Below are 19,742 nucleotides of genomic sequence, written 5' to 3'. Positions count from 1 at the left end.
GTTCACACACCGTGTAGATGACGCCCTCAGTGCCATGGGTTAGTGGTGGCCTTGGCAGTGCTGGGGAAAGGTTGGACTTGATGATCTTGAAGGTCTTTTCCAACCTGGTTGATTCTATAAATCTATGACTCTAAGACAATTCAGATGACACAGACATTTCAGCGTGGTCCTCTCAACTATGACTTGTAGCATGGCAAGGGAAAAGAAATAAACCCTCATTTCCACAGTGGCCATTTCCAGGGAAAGGTCTCAAAGCATTAAATAAATAGAGGATTTAGCATTGCAGCTCACTCAGAGGTTTGCCATTGGGTTTGCTACTAATTCAGGGTGGATGGCAGCCTGATTGGTACATGTTTTGATACTACAGGTATCACAGCCAACACCTTCCTCAAGCTCCATGACTGGGACCTTCTGGCCTGAGGTAATTTTCAATTTTCCACTTTATGGTCAATTTTATTTTATTTTATTTTATTTTAATTTAATTTTATTTTCTTTTATTACAATCTGTGACCCAATAATAGACTACTGGACCTTCCCTTGGCCTAGTTGCATACTGCCTTTGTGATACTATATGAACTCATACAATTTCCACCACTCTACTGTTCATCTGGATGCCATTTAGAAAGAAAATAAACAGCACCCACCCTGCTACTGGCAGGACTTGGAAGTTTAAGGGATTACACATGATCTAACAGCAATGGCTGTTAGATCATCTGTCTTAGACACTGTCATCTCCTGCCTGAGGACACCCACATAGGATACTAGGCTAACTGCCTTGTTGATGTCCTCTTGGCCTCCATCCAGGACGTCTCCTCTACACTGGGAAAGCGTTTCTCATGTTGCATGCACAACTGTAGGACTGGCACTGGTGCCAGTGGCTAAAACCAGTGATTGACCAAAGCCACAGAATTGGGAATCTCTTGACCTCCAGGCGTCAGGGACACAGGAAGTGGAAGGTTTGTGAAGTTGGGGGCTTGAACCACCTTAGCTGGCAAAGAAACTGAGCAGTTATCTGTCAATCTGTAACTGGTGGACAGCCCTTCAAGTGAGCACCACTGCCTGTATGAACTAGATGCTGGCAAACTACACATCTAGCACACATGGAGGCACTTACATCTACATGTCTAAGTCTTGAATTCACTCCTTGCTCCTAGAAGCTGATAATCTGAAATGTCATTTGGGCTCTACTGACAAGTCACCTAAATGGGTGGTGTTGAACATCATTTTTGACACTATGGGGAGCCCTGCTGGGGTACCAGTTGTTGCCCTAGACAACAGGTAATCCATGCTGTAGATATGAGGAAGTCCAGGAAACTCTAGAGTGTTAAAGGCCAGGCTGGATGGGGCTTTGAGCAACCTGGTCTAGTGGAAGGTATCCCTGTCCATGAGGGTTGGAACCAGATGATCGTTAAGGTCTTTTCCAACCCAAACCGTTCTAGGATTCTATGATTCTAGTATTCTATGATCTCAAATGGCATCAGCAACCAAGTTCATTGTAGATCTCTGCTGGCTATAATGGGAGCTTGCATACCCAGTTCACAAGCAGAGACCTAAATTTAGGTGCTTAATCAGGAACAAAATCACACCCCAAAGGGTTTTCCACTGGGGACTGGTTACAGGCCTTCTGGGTTCTCCCCATCTTTTGTCACATTGGGAAGTAGGAGATCAGACACATGCAAAGCTGTAATGCTGAATATCATCATCACTTCACTATTACAGTAACTAAACACGTCTCTATTATCTTGAAAATGAGCCCAGGATGACTTTGAAACAACTTTTTGAGTGCATTTCTTTGATAAACAAGAGTATCTGAGAACAGCACCTTTTTAAAGGAAAAGCAAACACATCCAACTGAAACAATAAACCCAACAAATCCAGGCACACCAGCGTACAGCTAGCTTGTGCGCTCTGCTGTGAATATAAAGGGGGTGGAGGCAAACAGATTATATGTAGTTAAAGAGGCAGTGTGTCCCTGACTTTGAAATTACCATTTCTGTTTCATTTTAGAACTCATTTTAATGAACTGGCAAGGAAAAGGAACAGAAAATGCTGCAATGGCATGTGGTATTCTCTAAAATAATGCTGCTGCTTTTAGCAAGGTATCTATAAAACCAGTTTTAGGGGAGGAAGCAGGGAACTCACAGTCATTTCAATATTTGTTGCTAGATATGAGTGACAAATATGCTGGGTTTGTTTTTCCTCACAGCTTTTTTTTAATCAGATGTCCTTAGGTGACATTTCACTTTATCTACTAACAACCCATTGGAGAGAAGAGAACGACCTTCATGATTTGTTCACTGCTGCACAGAGCTCAAGAGAACAGCACATTACAGAGATCTCCAAATAGCCTCTTGCATTTTGCCAGCACCTCTTGAGGATTTGAAATACCATAGCCAGATAGCATCATCTGTTGTTTTTAAATACTCCCTTCCAGTGTGAGACTGAAAGCTTTAATTTGCCACCAAGGATCCAAGATGTGAAATAAGTGAACATGTTTCCAAGTTTCTTTATATCCTTGTGCCGTTTATATCCTTGTGCCATACAGATAGGTGTTTCTCTTGCCACCATATGGCTTACAACACAGAAAGCCACTTCTTTAAAAGGCTTGGAAGTTATGATTTCTCTGAAATAAACTTCTTATTTACCCCCTCCCTTTCTGTTAACAAAACCACCCTTTGGGAATCAGCCTCTTCCCTCCATTTCACCTAGCCATCACCTGAAGAGAGTGAAGGTTGGACTTGGTGATCTTCAAGATGTATTCCAAACTAGTTAATTCTGTGACTTTATGATGAGTCCCCATTCACATGGAGACCAAGCACAGCAGCCTATCAAGCACCCAGCCATCAGCACGGCTGCACTTCATGCTGAGGGGCAATTGTCCTGCTTAAGAACCCGCCAACCACAAAGTGGGACAATGGAGGTGAGCTGACCAGCAAAGCCAGTGCTGTAGATGCTGTTTGATTAGCAATGAGTGAAACACTCTTGGGCTTAGAGGACAGGTCTCTCCTCCACCCTTCCAGTGTACACAGCTGCAAGGGGATAATGAAGTTGAGCTCATCAAGCAGGTTTCCATCTGTGGGGAAATAAGAGGATTTGCCTTCTTTTCTTGCTCATCTATTTTCATTAAGCTTCACAAGTTTAATGCCTTTGAGACTTCAAATCCCATCCCTGCATTGGATCCAGTAAAAACTGGCCACTACTTCTGCAGAACATAACTAGGGGCTGATGGACAGAGGTGCAGACAGCGTGATGGCCCAAGCCCAGGACAAAGCACCCTCAACATCAGGATGCTGTCCCTGAATGATGAACATTGGCAGAGCCAATCCCTCAAACAGATTGTCCTTGGGAGAAGCTCTGCCAGAAAGCACAGCCCTGCAGCTCACTCCCTGGCTGAGCATCCCAGAGCTCCAAAATGCTGTTCCATAAGGGATACCAAAAGCTGCTCCTCCAGCACAGCCTGGAATGAGCACTGCAGAAAACAGGAGCCTTCCTGGAGGCACAGTGTTCATGGGATGGAGAGAAGGGTAGTTAATAATACGATGTAGTTAACAATATAAGCTCCGACTCCAAAACACTCCTCCCTGCAAATAGAGTTGTTCTGGCTCAAGCAATTACCTGACAGTTCAACAAGACAAAAGAGAAGGGGGAAAAAAAAGAGGGAAAAAGAAGAAGAAGAGAAATTGGATTCAAGTACATCAGCTCCGCAATATGCCAGAGGTCACCCAGAGTCCCCTGTTGCCAATAACACTGAACTTGTTCAACAAACAATTTAGTGACAGCCTCATGGTCACAGAGAAGAGGGTGGGGGGAAAGTGCTGCACAACAGAGTATTGGATTTTAAATGTCACTGCAAAGCTGCAGGGGGTTAGTGCAAGGTTTATGACACGCTGCCTCTTTCTGAGCTGGTGGATGCTCAAAGTCAGAATTATCTCTCTCATCTTCCAGCCCCGGAAGGCAAGTACCAACAATGTTTTGGAAGGAGACGCTAGGGCCCTCTGGCTATGCCCTCTGAAGAGAAACACAGCAGCCATTTATGTGGAGTTAGTCGCTTTGCTGCCGTGGTCCTGTTATTCATTCCTCTCTGATAAAAGAACTGACTCAATCTGCTGGGCCACAGCTTTGATCTGTGAAGCCAGTGAAGTAGCTCAAATTTACTATGGTCTATCTGGGTATGTGACTCAGAGAAACCAGGGATTGGAAGACATGGAGATGAGAAAGCTGTGGCACATCATCCAGTGAATATCCCTGATTGCAAGCAGGATGGGCATTGTCCAGTGCCTTGTCCAGGCTCCTTTTCAATGACAAAAGATCTGGAGCTTACTCCATATGCTCTGAAAGATCATTTCACAGTTTGCTCAGTCTAAAAATACTGATAATATAATATTTATAAAAATATTATTCATATTATCTAAAATATTTCCTGTGCTTCCATTTACCTTTGTTTAATTCTGCCATTTGCTATGTGAAATTTTCCAAAGTTGTTGTTTTCTTTCACGTGCTTCATCAATAAATACGAGAGAACCAGCAGAAAGGAGAGCTGGGTTGTGTCTGGGAGCATGTATATATGGCTGGAAAGGCTGGGAGTGAACAGAACTTCCTGTGAAACATCAGTGTTGGTTGCGCACACAGGCTCAGGAGAAAATAGATCATGTTTTCAGGTATCATACTGTGAATGGAGTTATTGTATGCAAATATATGCTACAATATGCTGGGTGCCACAGAAAGGAAGGGGATCCTCCTCTATCACATTTGAGAGCCACTTGCTATCACAGCATGATCCTGCAAGCGTAGACTACAATAAAAATGCTCATGTTTTGTTGCTGTCATAACACAGGGGAAGGATATGAAACAGCCTGCAATGGTTAAATTCCACTTTAAACACTTGACTGTAAAAGTGACTCATCTGGAAGCCCCATGGCTATATAAAGCCCTAAAAGAGGGCAGGTCCCTGCATGGTCCTCACTGCAGCTTTTTGCTTTAAAAACCTGAAAGAGACATGGAGATTTCCTTTCTTTCTCATTGCTCATTCAAGCAGATTCATCTAAAGTGGGTGGATGGAAGAGGGGGGGATCCTTGGTTTTATTTCTAGCTCAGCCGCCTGCACGAGCAAGTGTCACTCTTCATCTCAAGCTGTCAAGTTACTTGGCTATTCAATAAGTCTAATAATAATAATAATAAACTAATGATAGAATAATGATATAATAATAATAATGATAACACCAATAATCACAATTTCTATTGCAGCTCTGTGAGAGTTATTATCTACTGCACATAAGGATTCAGAGACAATCTTTTGTGCGGTCTCTGAACGAGCCTTCCCTGTTTGCTTTCTCCTGTACAGCTTTGCCTAGGGAGCCTGTGCCACATCAGAGAGGAGGAAAAATCCTCAGGCTATTTCTCATTACAGAAATAATCTCTATTAGCATTTTATTGTTTAATCCAAAGAAGTGAGAAACAAAAGAGGAGTCTCTGAGCTCCAAAACACAACCGAGTTCTTGCGGCGTAATGGTTTTCAAGCATCAACTCAGCCACTGTAGCAAAAGGCACAGTTCTTTTTGTCCTCCTCTATTATAAAGTGATAAGGCTTAATATAAATCTCTTGTTGAAGTTGAAGCTGGTACATTCTAGCTTGTCCTCACCATAGCTATGAGGCTGAGCACCAAGGATGGGCTGACACATGACTATTCTATTAATGCACAGTATCTTGTTCATACCTCTGAGCGGTACCTTTTGTGGTTCGGGAAATATGACACGGTATTTTACCTTCCTGGTTTAATATATGTTCAGGACCTCAAGGATCTGCTGCAGGACAGTGAGATTTCAGTGAACTCATAGATAAAGAGGCTGGGAGGGCAGCTGGAATCAATTCCACTTCCTACTGTTATCATTTTATTGTGTTATATGTTAAATGTTATATCCTGATCTCCCCAAGCACGTTGGTGCTTCACTGCTCTTGTGATGTTTGAATACACAGCAAGCAGGAATTCAGCCTAAAGAGGCTCCAGACTAAACAGATGAGAGCAATCCCAGTATAAAACCAAGCTAGGAGACGAAAGAGTATCCTGAGAAGCAAATGACTTTTGCAAGGTCATACAACCGATAAGCATTGGGCTGGGAGTAACCCAGGGCTCTCAGATCCTGACTCAGTGTGCAAACCTTTAACAGTGCTGCCTCCATCTTTCAGCTGAATAATTCCCAACAGGAAGAGAAGGGGAAATGATTGGGCTGTAAAAGCTTTTATTCCTGCCAATTTAATCATTGAATTTTGTGCAAGTCTCTACTGAAACGGCTTGTGATGCAGGCCTGTTCTAAAAAGTAGGACACGATGACTTGGGATTAAACTCCATCAGGTAAAATGAAAGTTAACTCTCATCTAAAACTTCCTTCTGGTGAGACCCACTGCAATGCAGAACAGTTTCCTAGGGAAGTACTGGGACTTGTTAAGACATTTTAAACCAGACTGAATAAATTTCTAGCAAAAAAATCTATAGAAATGGATTCTGTATCAAGATTTGCTTTTTTCAAACTTCCAAGCACCCTTGGTGCAAAGGCATTTGAACTGAGCCTGCAGTATGTGATAACAGGACCTCTTGTGGGAGAAAGAAACAGGAACACACCACTTCATTGAGCAACCACCAGAAAATATCACAGCAAAAAGCACCATAGCAGAAAGGACCATAAAATGTGATTATTTAGTCAGATTTCATTGTTGTAATGGGGACTGAGTCACTCTTAATCTGCCAGTTTATCTGAGAGAACATGCTGATAGAGGGTTTTTAATAAAGAATGCAACTGGGTAGATTGCTGATAAGGGGGTGAGGTACAGTATGGAGCTGCATGGATCACCTTGCTATTGTCCCATTCCTGGGTTTTCATCTGGGTGTGGATTAGCTCATAGGACGGCTCCATCGCATCCATGTCTGGCTTGGGGTAGCCGGGGATGACGTTGTGTAGCTGGAACCCGAAGGTGAGCAGCCAACTGTTGACATCTGGAAGGGAAGAGAAGCATAAATAGATTATCTGATCTCTCCAGCAGGATTGCCCAGGAGAAGGCACAGAGGAGGACCCTGTGGTGCCTGGCACTGTAGCAGTCTGGCCAAAATGGCGAGTGTCTACTTTGTGTGAAAAGCACAAATCTTAATGGTCCTTGAAAGAACCATGTGTCAAAGCTGAGCTTTCCACCTCCAACCACAGTCCAATTCTGCATTTCCCAGCTCTGAAACAGAAGTCTTGGCAGTGACCAAATGACCGAAATCAAAGCCAATGCCACATCTACCCTTCATCAGCAGGAACCTGGCACTGCTCTAGGGTATGCAGGAGAAGCACAGGAACAACAACACACTAATGGAGGTTGAGATGCTCCAGCTGAACGAGAAGTGTTGTTCAGTCCTACAGTAATCTCGGCGACGATACTTCTCTTCCTGAGGACTCTCAAAGGGCCTGCAGGCTGAAGACTAAATATAGAGATATGTGAGCCAGAATACCAGGACATCCACGACAAACATCACAGTCATTTAGTAGGTGCTCATGGACATTTCCTCTGCTTTTTCCATGGCATTTCCACCTCAGTCCTGAGTTTCTTGGCATTTTTCATAAGAGGGTGTAGTTTAAGTATTAAAGCAATGTAAAGTCACATGTCATCTTTTATAGTGACATTTAAAATCAGCCTCCACACTACTTGCAAGGTACATTATAGTGAAAATCAGTGTATATGCCCCATCCCTGGCAGTGCTCAAGGCCAGGCTGGATGGGGCTTGGAGCAACCTGTTCTAGTGGAAGGTGTCCCTGCTCGTGGCAGGGGGTTGGAACTGGATGAGCTTTAAGGTCCCTTCCAACCCAAACCAGTCTGTGGTTCTATGAAAGCAAAGTTTAACTAATATCTGCTCCATGGGGTCTTAAGTGTTTGGATGTAACCAGGATTGTGTTGGTGATCACTCTGCTTCAAGCTGGACATGCAAGAGGCTTGATTTTCATTTTGCTAAACTCAATAAACGTTGAAACAATGTGAAAAAGGGATCAATTTAAATAACCAAATAGGCATCTTTGAATATTTCTTCTCTATTCCCTATGAGCCTAAATGAGTATTTTGAAGAGCTGGTCAAGAAAGAACATTATGGATGTGAGTGGCAAATAAGGCACTTCCAGATGACTGGAGAACCAGGAGCCAAACAAACACACTATCTATTGCTTGTTTTCTTACAGACCAAAACGTTGCAATTGGGCAGATGTCCAAGAAGCCCTTGTGACAATCCATGTGGAAGGAGGAGGATTTCTGTAATAAAAACACTTCTGTTCACTCAATGTACGGATTGTTTTGGAGTGTCTTGAAACAGAGAGGTTGGGGGGGAGAGAAAGAAATTAAAAGGTCCATTTGATTATTTTTCCTTGCTTACTGTTAAGCCAGCCTGCTTCCAAATCCTTCTCATCTGAAATAGAGTCATAGAATCACAGAATAGTTTGGGTTGGAAAGGACCTTAAGATCATCCAGTTCCAACACCCTGCCATGGGCAGGGATGCCTCACACTAGACCATGTCACCCAAGGCTCTGTCCAACCTGGCCTTGAACACTGCCAGGGATGGAGCATTCACAACTTCTTTGGGCAACCTCTTCAGTGCCTCACCGCCCTCACAGTAAAGAACTTCTTCTTTAAATGAAGACCTTTGATGTATGTATTGTAGACATGGTGGTCAGGAGAACAAAGTAAACCAGTGAAGGCTGGCATTGGTGCAGCAACCATATCCCAAGCACTTCACAACTGTTAAAAAGAACACAGAGAAGGGATGCTGAACAGCCAAAAAACATGTAACGTGTCTGAAAGATTCAAGACAGGCTTTTTTTTTGATACTAAACTGACTTTCAAAACATTTGCAAACAGGAGTTTGTTCTTTTTGGGAAGAGGTGTTGGACTATCCAGAACACACACAGAAAAAGAAGCAACCCCAAAACATGGGAGGAAGGTGTGGAGCTGAGAAACCAGAGGGGAAAATATTAATTTGCCAAGAGGCAGTGACAAGTTTTTTGACAGAAAAGTGCATTTCACGTCACAGAGGGTTTTGTTTTTTTTCAGCTACAGTAACCCTGCCAACACATTTCACAGTAAATTCATTTGAGGGCAAAGAAAAAGGGTGCTTAATGCAGACACATGTAATGGAAATGTCAGTTCAATCCATCAGGATTGCTGAAGCTGGCAGCAAAACTCTGCGCCATGAAGTGTACAATCACTAAAATGCTCATGTTTAACAATGGGCCTCTCAAAACATAAATACCTGCTTCTCTGCTCTCTCCTCTACATGTGCCTCCAATTTGTACTTATGAGCTCAGAAACCTCATCACTGCAGACCAAAGCACGTGTTGTTCGCCTTTGTCCTGGGTGCCAAGCTCCCATAAGGACATAAGGACCAGGATGGGGATAGAGGGACAAAAAGTGGTTCCCTGTGCCCAAATCTGGGCAGATTTGGTTGTGATGACAAGGACACTTTCGTCATGGGTCCTGCCCATGAGGTGCCTGAAAGCTTTAGCAGGAGGAAATGCCAGAGCAGCAGCTTTGCATCACGGCACTCATCCCATCTGGTTACCTGTTTCTTCCATGCACCACTGGGAGAGGACTTAAAAAATGTGTAGTCTTGAAAAGCTAAAAATAGAACTTTTAAGACCATGGAAAAAGTTATTCAATGCATATAAAATATTAAAGTATTGGATTTAAACATCTCGATTTTATCATCAGAGCTGGGTGGGAAGCTCTTCACCTGCACCAAGACAGGACTGGAAATTCTGTCTTGTCTTAACTTAAGCAGGAAAACAAAACTCTGACAATATGTCCTGAAGGAACTGTTAACAACTAGTTCTGGTGTCCTCAACATAAGAAGGACATGGAGCTGTTGGAGCAAGTCCAGAGGAGGCCATGAGGATGATCAGGGGCTGGAGCACCTCCCCTGTGAAGATAGGCTGAGAACACTGGGGCCGTTCAGCCTGGAGAACAGAAGCTGCGTGGAGACCTTAGAGCAGCTTCCAGTATCTGAAGGGGGCTACAAGGATGCTGGAGAGGGACTCTTCATCAGGGACTGGAGTGATAGGACAAGGGGTCATGGGTTCAAACTGAAACAGGGGAAGTTCAGGTTAGATATAAGGAAAAGTTCTTCCCTGTGAGGGTGGTGAGGCGCTGGCACAGGTTGCCCAAAGAAATGGTAAATGCTCCATCCCTGGCAGTGTTCAAGGCCAGGTTGGATGGAGCTTGGAGCAACCTGGTCTTGTCTGAGGTGTCCCTGCCCATGTCAGGGTGTTGGAACTGGATGATCTTAAGGTCCTTTTCAACCCAAACCATTCTATGATTCTGTGATTCTATGATAGATCAGTTTAAGGCAACAATTGCAAATACAAATCTTCCGTTTTGGTTTTGACTCCTTAATTTTTCCTTTCCACTTTTCAATCATTAGTTTACAATTAACTTGCAAAGGTTGAAAAACAAGAAGGAAGTTTTCTTCTAGGCTAATTCAGAATTTGTCCTTGAGGCAATTTTGAGAGCTGTTTACAACATTTCTGCTGAGAAATCTCTCAAGCTCAACCCTCTCCCATTAACAAATTCAGTTTTGACAAATGAGCGTTTTCTGATAGAAGTTATCTCAAAGCATTCCCTGCCAGCCTTAATTATCAGAGAGTGAGGCCATCACACAGGATCTTAGTCTGCATCTTTTGGCATATTTCACTTCCCTCATGGCATCAACTTCTCAGCTCTGGAGAAAACAGCTTTTCATTAAAAAAAACCCCAAACAATCTAATCCTTGTGGTTATTGCAGAAGAACCTGGAAGCACAAATCCTAATGGCTGGAAAACCAAGTGGAATAGAACAACCCAGGATTTATATTCTGTAACTTTTTTTTTTTTGCTATTAAGCCAATCTCATAACTTAGGGGAACACAGATATTGTTGCATATGGGAAAGTTGTGATAGATGTAGCCTGGGCTGCACCAAAAGCAGTGTGAGCAGCGGGTCGAAGGAGGTGATCCTGCCCCTCTGCTCTGCTCTCGTGAGACCCCACTTGCAGCACTGTGTGCAGTGCTGGTGTCCTCAACATAAGAAGGACATGGAGCTGTTGAAGCAAGTTCAGAGGAGGCCATGAGGATGATCAGGGGCTGGAGCACCTCCTGTATGGAGACAGGCTGAGAACATTGGGGCTGTTAGGCCTGGAGAAGAGAAGCTGCGTGGAGACCTCAGAGCAGCTTCAGTGTCTGAAGGGGGCTACAAGGATGCTGGAGAGGGACTCTGCATCACGGACTGGAGTGACAGGACAAGGGGTGATGGGTTTAAACTTAAATAGGGGAAGTTCAGGTTAGATATAAGGAAGAAGTTCTTTACTGTGAGGGTGGTAGGCCCTGGCACAGGTAGCATATTCAAAGAAGAGCAACATATCTCGTGAAGGGTCTGAAGCATAAGTCCTGTGAAGAGTGGCTGAAGGAACTGGGGTTATTTAGCCTGGAGAAAAGGAGGTTTAGGGGAGACTTTATCACTCTCTACAACTACCTGAAAGCAGGTTATAGTGAGGTGGGGGTCAGCCTCCTCTCCCAGGTAACAAGCAGCAAGACAAGAGGAAATGGCCTCAAGCTGCACCAGGGGAGGTTTAGTCTGGAGATTAGAAAGAGTTGTCAAGCATAGGAACAGGCTGCCCAGGGAAGTGGTGGAGTCACCATCCCTGGAGGTACTCTAAAGACGTGTAGATGTGGCACTTAGGGACATGGTTTAGTGGTGGCCTTGGCAGTGCTGGGTTAATGGTTGGACTCAATGATTTTAAAGGTCTTTTCCAACCTAAATGATACTACTATTCTAGGATGCTATGAATACAAGAAGGACATTTAACCTACAGAATAATTTTTGTATAAAACCTCCATACATAGACCTCATGTTATTGCCATTTAACAAAGTCCCGAGGAAGCAGTTCACAAGTTATGTCAAGCTGTGGGGTAGGTATAGCCTAAAACCTGGCTTTTGAGTCTAACCCACCTGCATTTATTGACTTTTAGTAGAAACTGTTAAACCTATGGTGCAGATTAACTTTGATTAACTACATGGTTAGTGTAGGCTGACTGTAGTAAAAGGTTTAAGCCGCTGTTGTCATTCTGCTAAAACAAATCTGCATGTCATTTGTTTAGTTACAAATAAATCTCTAGACAAAACTGTGCAAACAGAGCTGCCCCTCTACAAAGAGAAAGGTTATCAGCACATTAATTGGTAGCTAAACTTGGGATATCTGAGGGAATGAAAATCTGGAAGCAAAATAAAGAGAACACCAAATAAAAGAAAAGTAAACAAGTTCGGGAATTACCATCTCCATCTATGCTAATGAATTAAACATGCTCTGGATGTGGTGGTCAACTGACAAAAAAAAGCTAGTGTCCATTGTATTAAACATTGGAAAACCTCATGGTGACCAGGATACTAAGAGAAAAGAAACCTATTGTGCTGGTTTTGGCCAGGATAGAGTTAATTTTCTTCATAGTAGCTCGTATGGGGCTATGTTTTGGATTTGTGCTGGAATAGTGTTGATCACACAGGGATGTTTTCTCTATTGCTGAGCAGTTCTTACACAGAGTCAAGGCCTTTTTGCTCCTCACACCACCCCACTAGAGAGTGGGCTGGGGTGGGCACAAGGAGTTGCTTATGTGGCTTTTGCTTTACTTATTAAACTGTCTTTATCCCAACCCCTGAGTTTTCTCACTTTTACTCTTTCAATTCTCTCCCCCATCCCCCTGAGGGGGGCGAGGAAGCAGCAGTGGAGGGCTTAGCTGCTGGCTGGGGTTAAACCATGGCAAGCTTTTGAATATGTTAATGAATTTAAATGTCTTACCTGTCATGTAGCATTTGATATCCTGAGAGTTGCTAATGGGATTGTTGTTTTTGAACATATACAGGTTGAAAGGCATTATATTATTGCTACTCAGATGCTTCCACATGTCATGGTCTGGACTTGTCCACCGACCTGCTAGCACATCATAGTCTCTCCGTCCCATGTGGATAAGCTTTGTGAGGGGGTCATACAGTCCTCCGTGGTAGCCAATGATGATCTGGAAGTTGGGATTGGTGTCCATATAGATCTCCCCATATGCTGTGTACAGTATTTGCTTAATCATTAAGCCAGTCCCACTGAAGACAGCCAAAGGAGTGCCAATGTTATCACAAGCTATGTAGAACTCATCACCGCTGCTGAGCTCCATTGCAAAGAGGTGGCCTTGGAGGTCATAGTAAAGGGAGGTGATCTCGGAGCTCGAGTGGTTGTATAAGTGGGTGACCTTGGTTGGGTTGGTCAGGTCTGCGTAGAAGAACTGCAAGTGATGGCCATGGCTGGTTTTGCTAGACACTCTCCTTCCTAGGCCATCGTAGCGGTATTTCACACTCCATCCACTAGCTTTATTGTAGGCTTTGATGAGCAGGCCAGCTGAATTGTACTCAAAAACATCATTGCCCCTTTGCTTCAGGAAGCCATCCTCATCCATTTTGTACTGCACATCCCCCAGTCTAGTAATCCTATCCCTGAGGTCGTACCTGAGCGGTGTAAGCCGGGCGCTATTCCCTGGACTCAGCAAGTGGAGGTTTCCATTTAGGTCATAGCTGTAACGCCAGAGGGGTTTGTCATTGATAGACACTGTCTGCAACTGGCCATCAGCATCGTATTCGTATGAGTACCTAGTTGTGTTGGCATAAGGGCCAACCTTCAGCTCTTTCTTAACCACTCTCCCCATGTTGTCATACTGCACAGTCATCCAGTACATGAGAGACCGGAATATCTCATACTGGACCTCCTTCATCCTGCCATAGGCATCAAAATGTTTAGTGTGAGTCATGACAGCAGTGGTGATAATCTGGTTGATATCGTAGTAGATGACTCCAAATTTACCAAATTGCTCAGTTTTTCCTGACACATCATCATACCTGTAGAGATCAATGGGTAAAGGTGTCTCATTGATGACTGCTTGCATGCTGGTCACCCGAAAGCTGTTGTCATAGTTGTAGTCAAAGCGGGCATTCACCATGCCTTCCTCAGTGAAGCGGAAGATCTGCCGATCAATGAGGGGCCCGATCTGCCTGTATCTGATTGTACAGGTGAACCCTTCATTCTGCAGGTTTATGGTCTTCAGCATGCCAGCAGTTTCATCATAAGTGAAACTGATCTTTGTGGTGTCGTAGAGCATCTCGGCTAACTTGGACAACTTGCCGTACTTGTAGATGACCCGTCTCCCTGTGCCCAAGTACAGAGTGTGGAGGAGCTGCTCATCCTCTGTGAAATCCTGAATGACCGAGGCGTTGCCTTCTGGTGGCCTGTAGATGTTCCTGTAGTAACCAATGGAACGAATGGTTTCTAAAGTCTGCCGAGCAACATTGGGCATGGTCACCGATGACAACCGGTCGTTCTTATCAAACTCAAAGATGTACTGTCTCTGGCTGTGAAGGAGCAGCACCATGGACTGGATGGGAAGAAGAAAAGCACAGGTTATAGTCCTGGTTTTCAGGCAAAACGCTACTAAACTCTCACAAAACCTGCAAAATTCTCTAATCCAAAGAGCAGGGTGAGTGAGATACACTGCACTCACAGGGTTAAATGGTGAGAGGTGTGCACAGCACATCGAGTGTCCTCAAGTAGGAGTGGGTCACAGGAAGGTCTAAGTTCAGAATGCTCAGTTGTTTCAATCAATACCCTGTAGCTAGCTGTCTCTACTCAAATTCCTTGTGCCAATAGCTTTTACACACTAAATAAATACAATTGGTAGAGCTACTTAAACAATGCTTCAAAAAGTATCCCCTGACACCTTCCAAAGCCTAATTAATTCACTGTGTCTCCATATCTTCTATTACTCTCTTACTCCAAACTTCTGCCTGCCTGCTTATTTGTTCTGGGATTTTTTTTGCATATAACAAACAATCCACATGGCTGTATAATACAAGGAGCAAGTCAATATATTTTGCTTTTTAAAAGTTATGTTACTGTAGTTTCCTTAAACTATTGTAGGCATAGGCCCTGTGCAAAACTCAGGAATAGAACATTACAGCCCCAGGTATGCTGCACATGGATCTATAGAACACTGGGCAGTGTAATGATGAATGGTAGTACCCGGAAGGATTTAAGTCCCATGCCAACCTACAGAGTGCAGACTACGGAAAATGCTGCAGTGCGGTACAACAATCTGCCTGGATTCATGCCTCACACTTAATTACATGTATTAATGTATTAATTACATGTATTTCCTACGAAGCAGGAATGGGCCCCTCAAAGAAGGCAGGATGTCAGATTGTATGGGTTGTTTTGACATGGAAAATCCTATTGGAAATTCCTACTGTTCACTCCTCTGACTTCACCTGGAGATATTTTATATTGCAGCTAGCTCAACAAAGGAATGTTGTGCTTAAAAAATCAAATGCCAAAGCTTCACAGCATTAAGACAAGCTCTCAGTGTGACTGGGAAGAAACTTCTCAGGCTATTTTCAACTGCTTTTTGGTGGTCTGGCATGAAAGTTACTACGTGCACCTTAGCGTAGGCAGAAGAGGAATACTGGACCATAAGAACCATAAATCAGCTGATGTAAAGGAGCACAGCTCTACTAAAGTCAAAGGAGTAAAGCCCATTTGCACCAAACGCGCCATCTCTGACTGATAAGAGGATTCTTACCTTCTCCAAGTAAGTGTAACTCCATGATTTGCCATCAGCAAAGATCCTGGATGTAATCCTGCCAGACTGATCATACTCCATCCTTTCTGACATTGTGCCCCTCTGAATCCCTGCAATGTGTCCTCCTGGGGAATAGGTGACGTTGACCCCATTCAGTCTGCTGCTGGGTGACCAGAGGCTGGGCCTCCCTGCCTGGTCGTAGAGGATGCGGAGCGTGAACTTGCGGTGGTCGTCATAGATCTTCTCTGTCCTTGTCACACGGTCAAAGTCGAGGGACAGCAGGTTTCTGTTGTGAACCTACAGGAAAGAGATGGAGAATTAGGAAGCTGGAAAGAGTTTAAGCTACAAAGACTACCCTTTTCTTCACCAAACACCTCTTTAGACCACACTGGTGAGCATCCATCTGTTCATTGCCTCTGGATAAGAGGCAATTTTCAAAGCAAAGACTTATCATACATTGCTTCTGTTGACTTCAGTGAGGAGAGAGGCAGAAAAACAAAGTACTCCCAAAACATCACCACGGTGAAGGAATATTGCTCATACCCCAAACCTAGCCTTAGAACTGCTAGAGCAGATGTGATTATAGACCTACAGAAGATACAGTGACAACTGATTGAAAGGAATATTTGAGAGGTACTCTGCTTATCAAACCTAGGTTATATAAGTCTTGCTGTCATGCACATCAGAAATAATACTTGTAGAAAGAAGATGGATGTTGTCAACATAGTGGAAATTAGAGTTTTTCTCTGAGTTCATATACTGAGAGAACATACTGCAGGCACTGGAGGTTGAGTCTTTCCCCTGAGATGAAGTATGGAGGCCTTGACCACTGTGGATGTTACACAGAGCAGGAACTTTTGTGTGAGAGCTCATTGTCCTGAGGTTATTCGGTGTTGCATAATTACACTCCTGTTACCTCCACTGCCTCTGCATTTCCAAAGATCAAAGGTATCTACTTCAAAGCTAGGAGCAGGAATACATTCTGATTCAGGGACTGTAGCACACAGCAAAAGAAAAAGAATCTGATAATACAACTTGTGTGCAAGGAGACTCACAAAGAAACCACAGCAGCAATTCACTAAGCAAGGATGAAAACCCCACATTCCCAGTATGAGCTTGCCAGTGAAGGCAGCTCTTTTGCCATCCCACCACTTCTAAACCTCTTTCAGCTGCTGAACCTGTTTTTTCTAGAAAGGTGCAGATTCTTCCTGGATGAGTTTCAAACTCCCTTTGCAGCCTTTTAGCTGCAGTCAATAAACCAGAGTTTGTTGCTTGCTGCAAGGTCTTCAGACCAAGTTAAAAACACTGCCTTAAGCCCCTCTGGGTAAGGCCAACACTCCTGACCTGAGCACTGTTCTCAGCCCTGGTTTGGCTTTGATCTTAGCCATGGCTTTAGGGTGTATGATTGAACTCCCACTATATTTTGAGGGATTTAGGAGTACCTGAGAGCTAAACAGCAAGAGAAAGGATAAGGTAAGAAGAAAGAAGGGGTTCCTTGGCCCTGGAGGAACAGGAGAGGGAGAGGCAGGACCACTGCAGTGCTTTTGTGCTGTGTGGGTAGATGGTCCTTTCCAACCCTGACTATTCTGTGATTCTATGATTCTATGTCTGTGCTGAAGCTTAGAGACACCACAACATTGGAATTCAAAAGAGCATCTCAGGAGCTGGGGAATCAGTGCCATGATGTAATTATGAGGATGATGTAAGAGGAGGCAAGTGCAACAGTGATTTTCAATTAATGAATAACAATGGTAGAAGGCGGGCATGACTCGAGGGAAGAAGTGTTGTGGAAAATAGATAATGTTCTAATTAAATATGTGTAAAATAGAATGTACATTTGTGATGGAAGAAGGAATCAGCCAACAGCCCGCTGTAACAGGTGAGCTGGAAAATAACTACAAAGCTATCAAGACTTTAAGTACAGATGCACACATAGAACTAAGAGTGTTTTGGTATCTTGTAGGTGCTTGCTGCCCTAAATAGGGAAACAGAAGTGGCAATTGCTTGCAAAAAAAGCAAAGCAGGAAGGAATAGCATCTCTGCCTTCCACCTATTCACAGAGCAGCTCCAGCCCAGCAGCTGCAGCTTCTTCTGCTCCTCGTCTCTGCCAAGAGAGCTGGAAATAGCTCTTCCAGGGTTGGGATTGTCATACAGGCTGAAAATGGTCCCCTGACCCATGTGCCAGCAGCAGTGCCATTCCTCTGTTGGAAAGACCAAATAACAGGTCGCTGGATGGCTCTTAAGCTCAGTCCAAATCTCTGTAACCCATTACCAGTGCCCTAAGTAATTTCACTCTCCCCACGCTCTGGCAAGCGATTTCTGCAGGACTAGTTGGAACCAATATACCTTTTCATGAGATTTAATGATTTGTTTTCTCCTGCTCTCTTGGTGCAATGTCTCTTCTTTCCCAGAAATGCTGCAGTGCCAACAGCCACCCCTCAAGGTGATGGGCAACATGAACTCTCCCTTGCTGGATATCCTCTGAACAGGGCCTAAATCTTTTTCATCTTTGTTCAATGGCATGTCTTGAATTTTCTGGGAATTTTCTGCAGAAGAACGGAAAGGGCTGCAGGCTTCAGTTCAATAACCATGTGTTACGGTGAGCTGCTAAATAAGGTGCTACATCTGAGACCTTAACCTGGAACAGGGTCTGAAAAGCTCCTGCAAAATGCTTTTGCCCCTCAGAGCGTTTGACAAGGTTTGTGATCAGCACAAGATTGAGACAGGGTAAATCTAAATCCACAGTTCACAGTGTATTTGATATCCCTCTATAATGTGCGAGAGACTAAATTTAACCTCAGACTCATGTTCCACAGTACTTCGTTCAATCCCTTAGCTTGCTCTGGGAAAGCAAGAGCATAATCACACCATTGTCTCTGAATTCTCCAGTGCTTCCTATGGAGCTCCTTTAGCTTAAATGATAATTAAACACCATGCCCTGATCTCTCTGGAAGCACAAGAGCACAGAAAGGGAAAATTTCTCTTGAAAACACTCTGGCAACCTTCAGCAGAGAAGGGCAAACAATACTTTGCAATGAGAACTCCCAGAGCCAACAACATCCATGTGATAAATGGTTGCCTACAAAGCAATTTCCCCAGTGAATTGCTAAAACCATTGGGGTGAGCATCTCCAGACCTCAACACCTTGTGGAGATGATGCTGGGCTGTCCTCATTAGTCAACACACCAGGAATGGTAGCAGCACATCCCTCTCTGGTCACGTCGGTCCAGGAGAGTGTCTGGGACACTAATTCTTGATGCCACCATTAACCTGCTGCCAAGGTCTTGGGAAAAACGAAGTGACTTACAACAGGAGTTTCCATGGTTAAAGGAATAAAAGAGCTGAGCCAGCAGCTCTCTTTCAGCTGTCCTATTTGCTCCATTGTCAGGGATTATTTTATGTCCTTCTTCGTTGAAAGCCTCAAGTTTGTTTAAAAGGAAGGAGCTCTGTTCCTTGGAGCCGAATGCTCCCACTGCGAATGGACCCTGTGCTGCTGTTGGCCAGTGATGGGTTGAATTTGTAGCCAGCCAGTTTATGGAGATATCTCACTATTGGGTGGGTGGATCAGAGTATCACAACTTTGCACGGGGTGTGTGGGATAGGAGAAGGGAAAGCAGCTGCTTTAACATGTTTGTGATGCTTTACAGCTGCCTGGCCAAGTGCTGGGCCAGGTTGGGATTGGAAAAAAGGCATCAGGTCTGGCCTCTTTCCCTTCATCCATGAAGAAGTCCCTGCCCTGTGCCTTACCCCTGCAATAGAGCAACATAGGCATTGTATTATTTTCTAGGGAGGGTCAAGAAGGCAGCTGTGCAACTGGTCTCATCATGCTGGGTGCTGGTTGAGTTCATGGCAAGAGGTCATCAGTCCCCAAGAATACCCTACAACCATGGGAGGAAGGACCACAGCTCATAAAATATGGACCCACGCGATAGCAGAACAAAGGCTGCTGGTTTCAGGGGAACTCCCTCTTTTATAGCGACCAGATCCTGTTCTCCTCATCTCAAAGGCTTCATAGAATGATGCTGCAGCCTCTTTGAGCATGTTCTTTCCCCATGGAGCACCATGTCTTTGCTGCTGTCTCATGTGAG

General features: G+C 44.1%; 1 protein-coding gene across 11 annotated transcripts in view; it reads right to left on the bottom strand.

Annotated features, from left to right (window-relative positions):
* Positions 1-19,742, bottom strand: part of TENM4 (teneurin transmembrane protein 4) — a 1,610,848-nt gene that overhangs the window by 8,300 nt on the left and 1,582,806 nt on the right. For all 11 annotated transcript variants that reach the window (XM_030476261.1, XM_030476262.1, XM_030476263.1 and 8 more), the window contains 3 exons: positions 15,655-15,951; positions 12,840-14,454; positions 6,847-6,989 (listed from right to left, as the gene is read on the bottom strand). In XM_030476261.1, the coding sequence (XP_030332121.1) occupies positions 6,847-6,989; positions 12,840-14,454; positions 15,655-15,951 (2,055 nt within the window). The remainder of the gene's footprint in view (positions 1-6,846; positions 6,990-12,839; positions 14,455-15,654; positions 15,952-19,742) is intronic.

This window comes from Strigops habroptila, chromosome 2, assembly GCF_004027225.2.
Source record: "Strigops habroptila isolate Jane chromosome 2, bStrHab1.2.pri, whole genome shotgun sequence".
Classification (NCBI taxonomy): domain Eukaryota; kingdom Metazoa; phylum Chordata; class Aves; order Psittaciformes; family Psittacidae; genus Strigops; species Strigops habroptila.
This window is presented reverse-complemented; position numbering and strand designations above follow the sequence as displayed.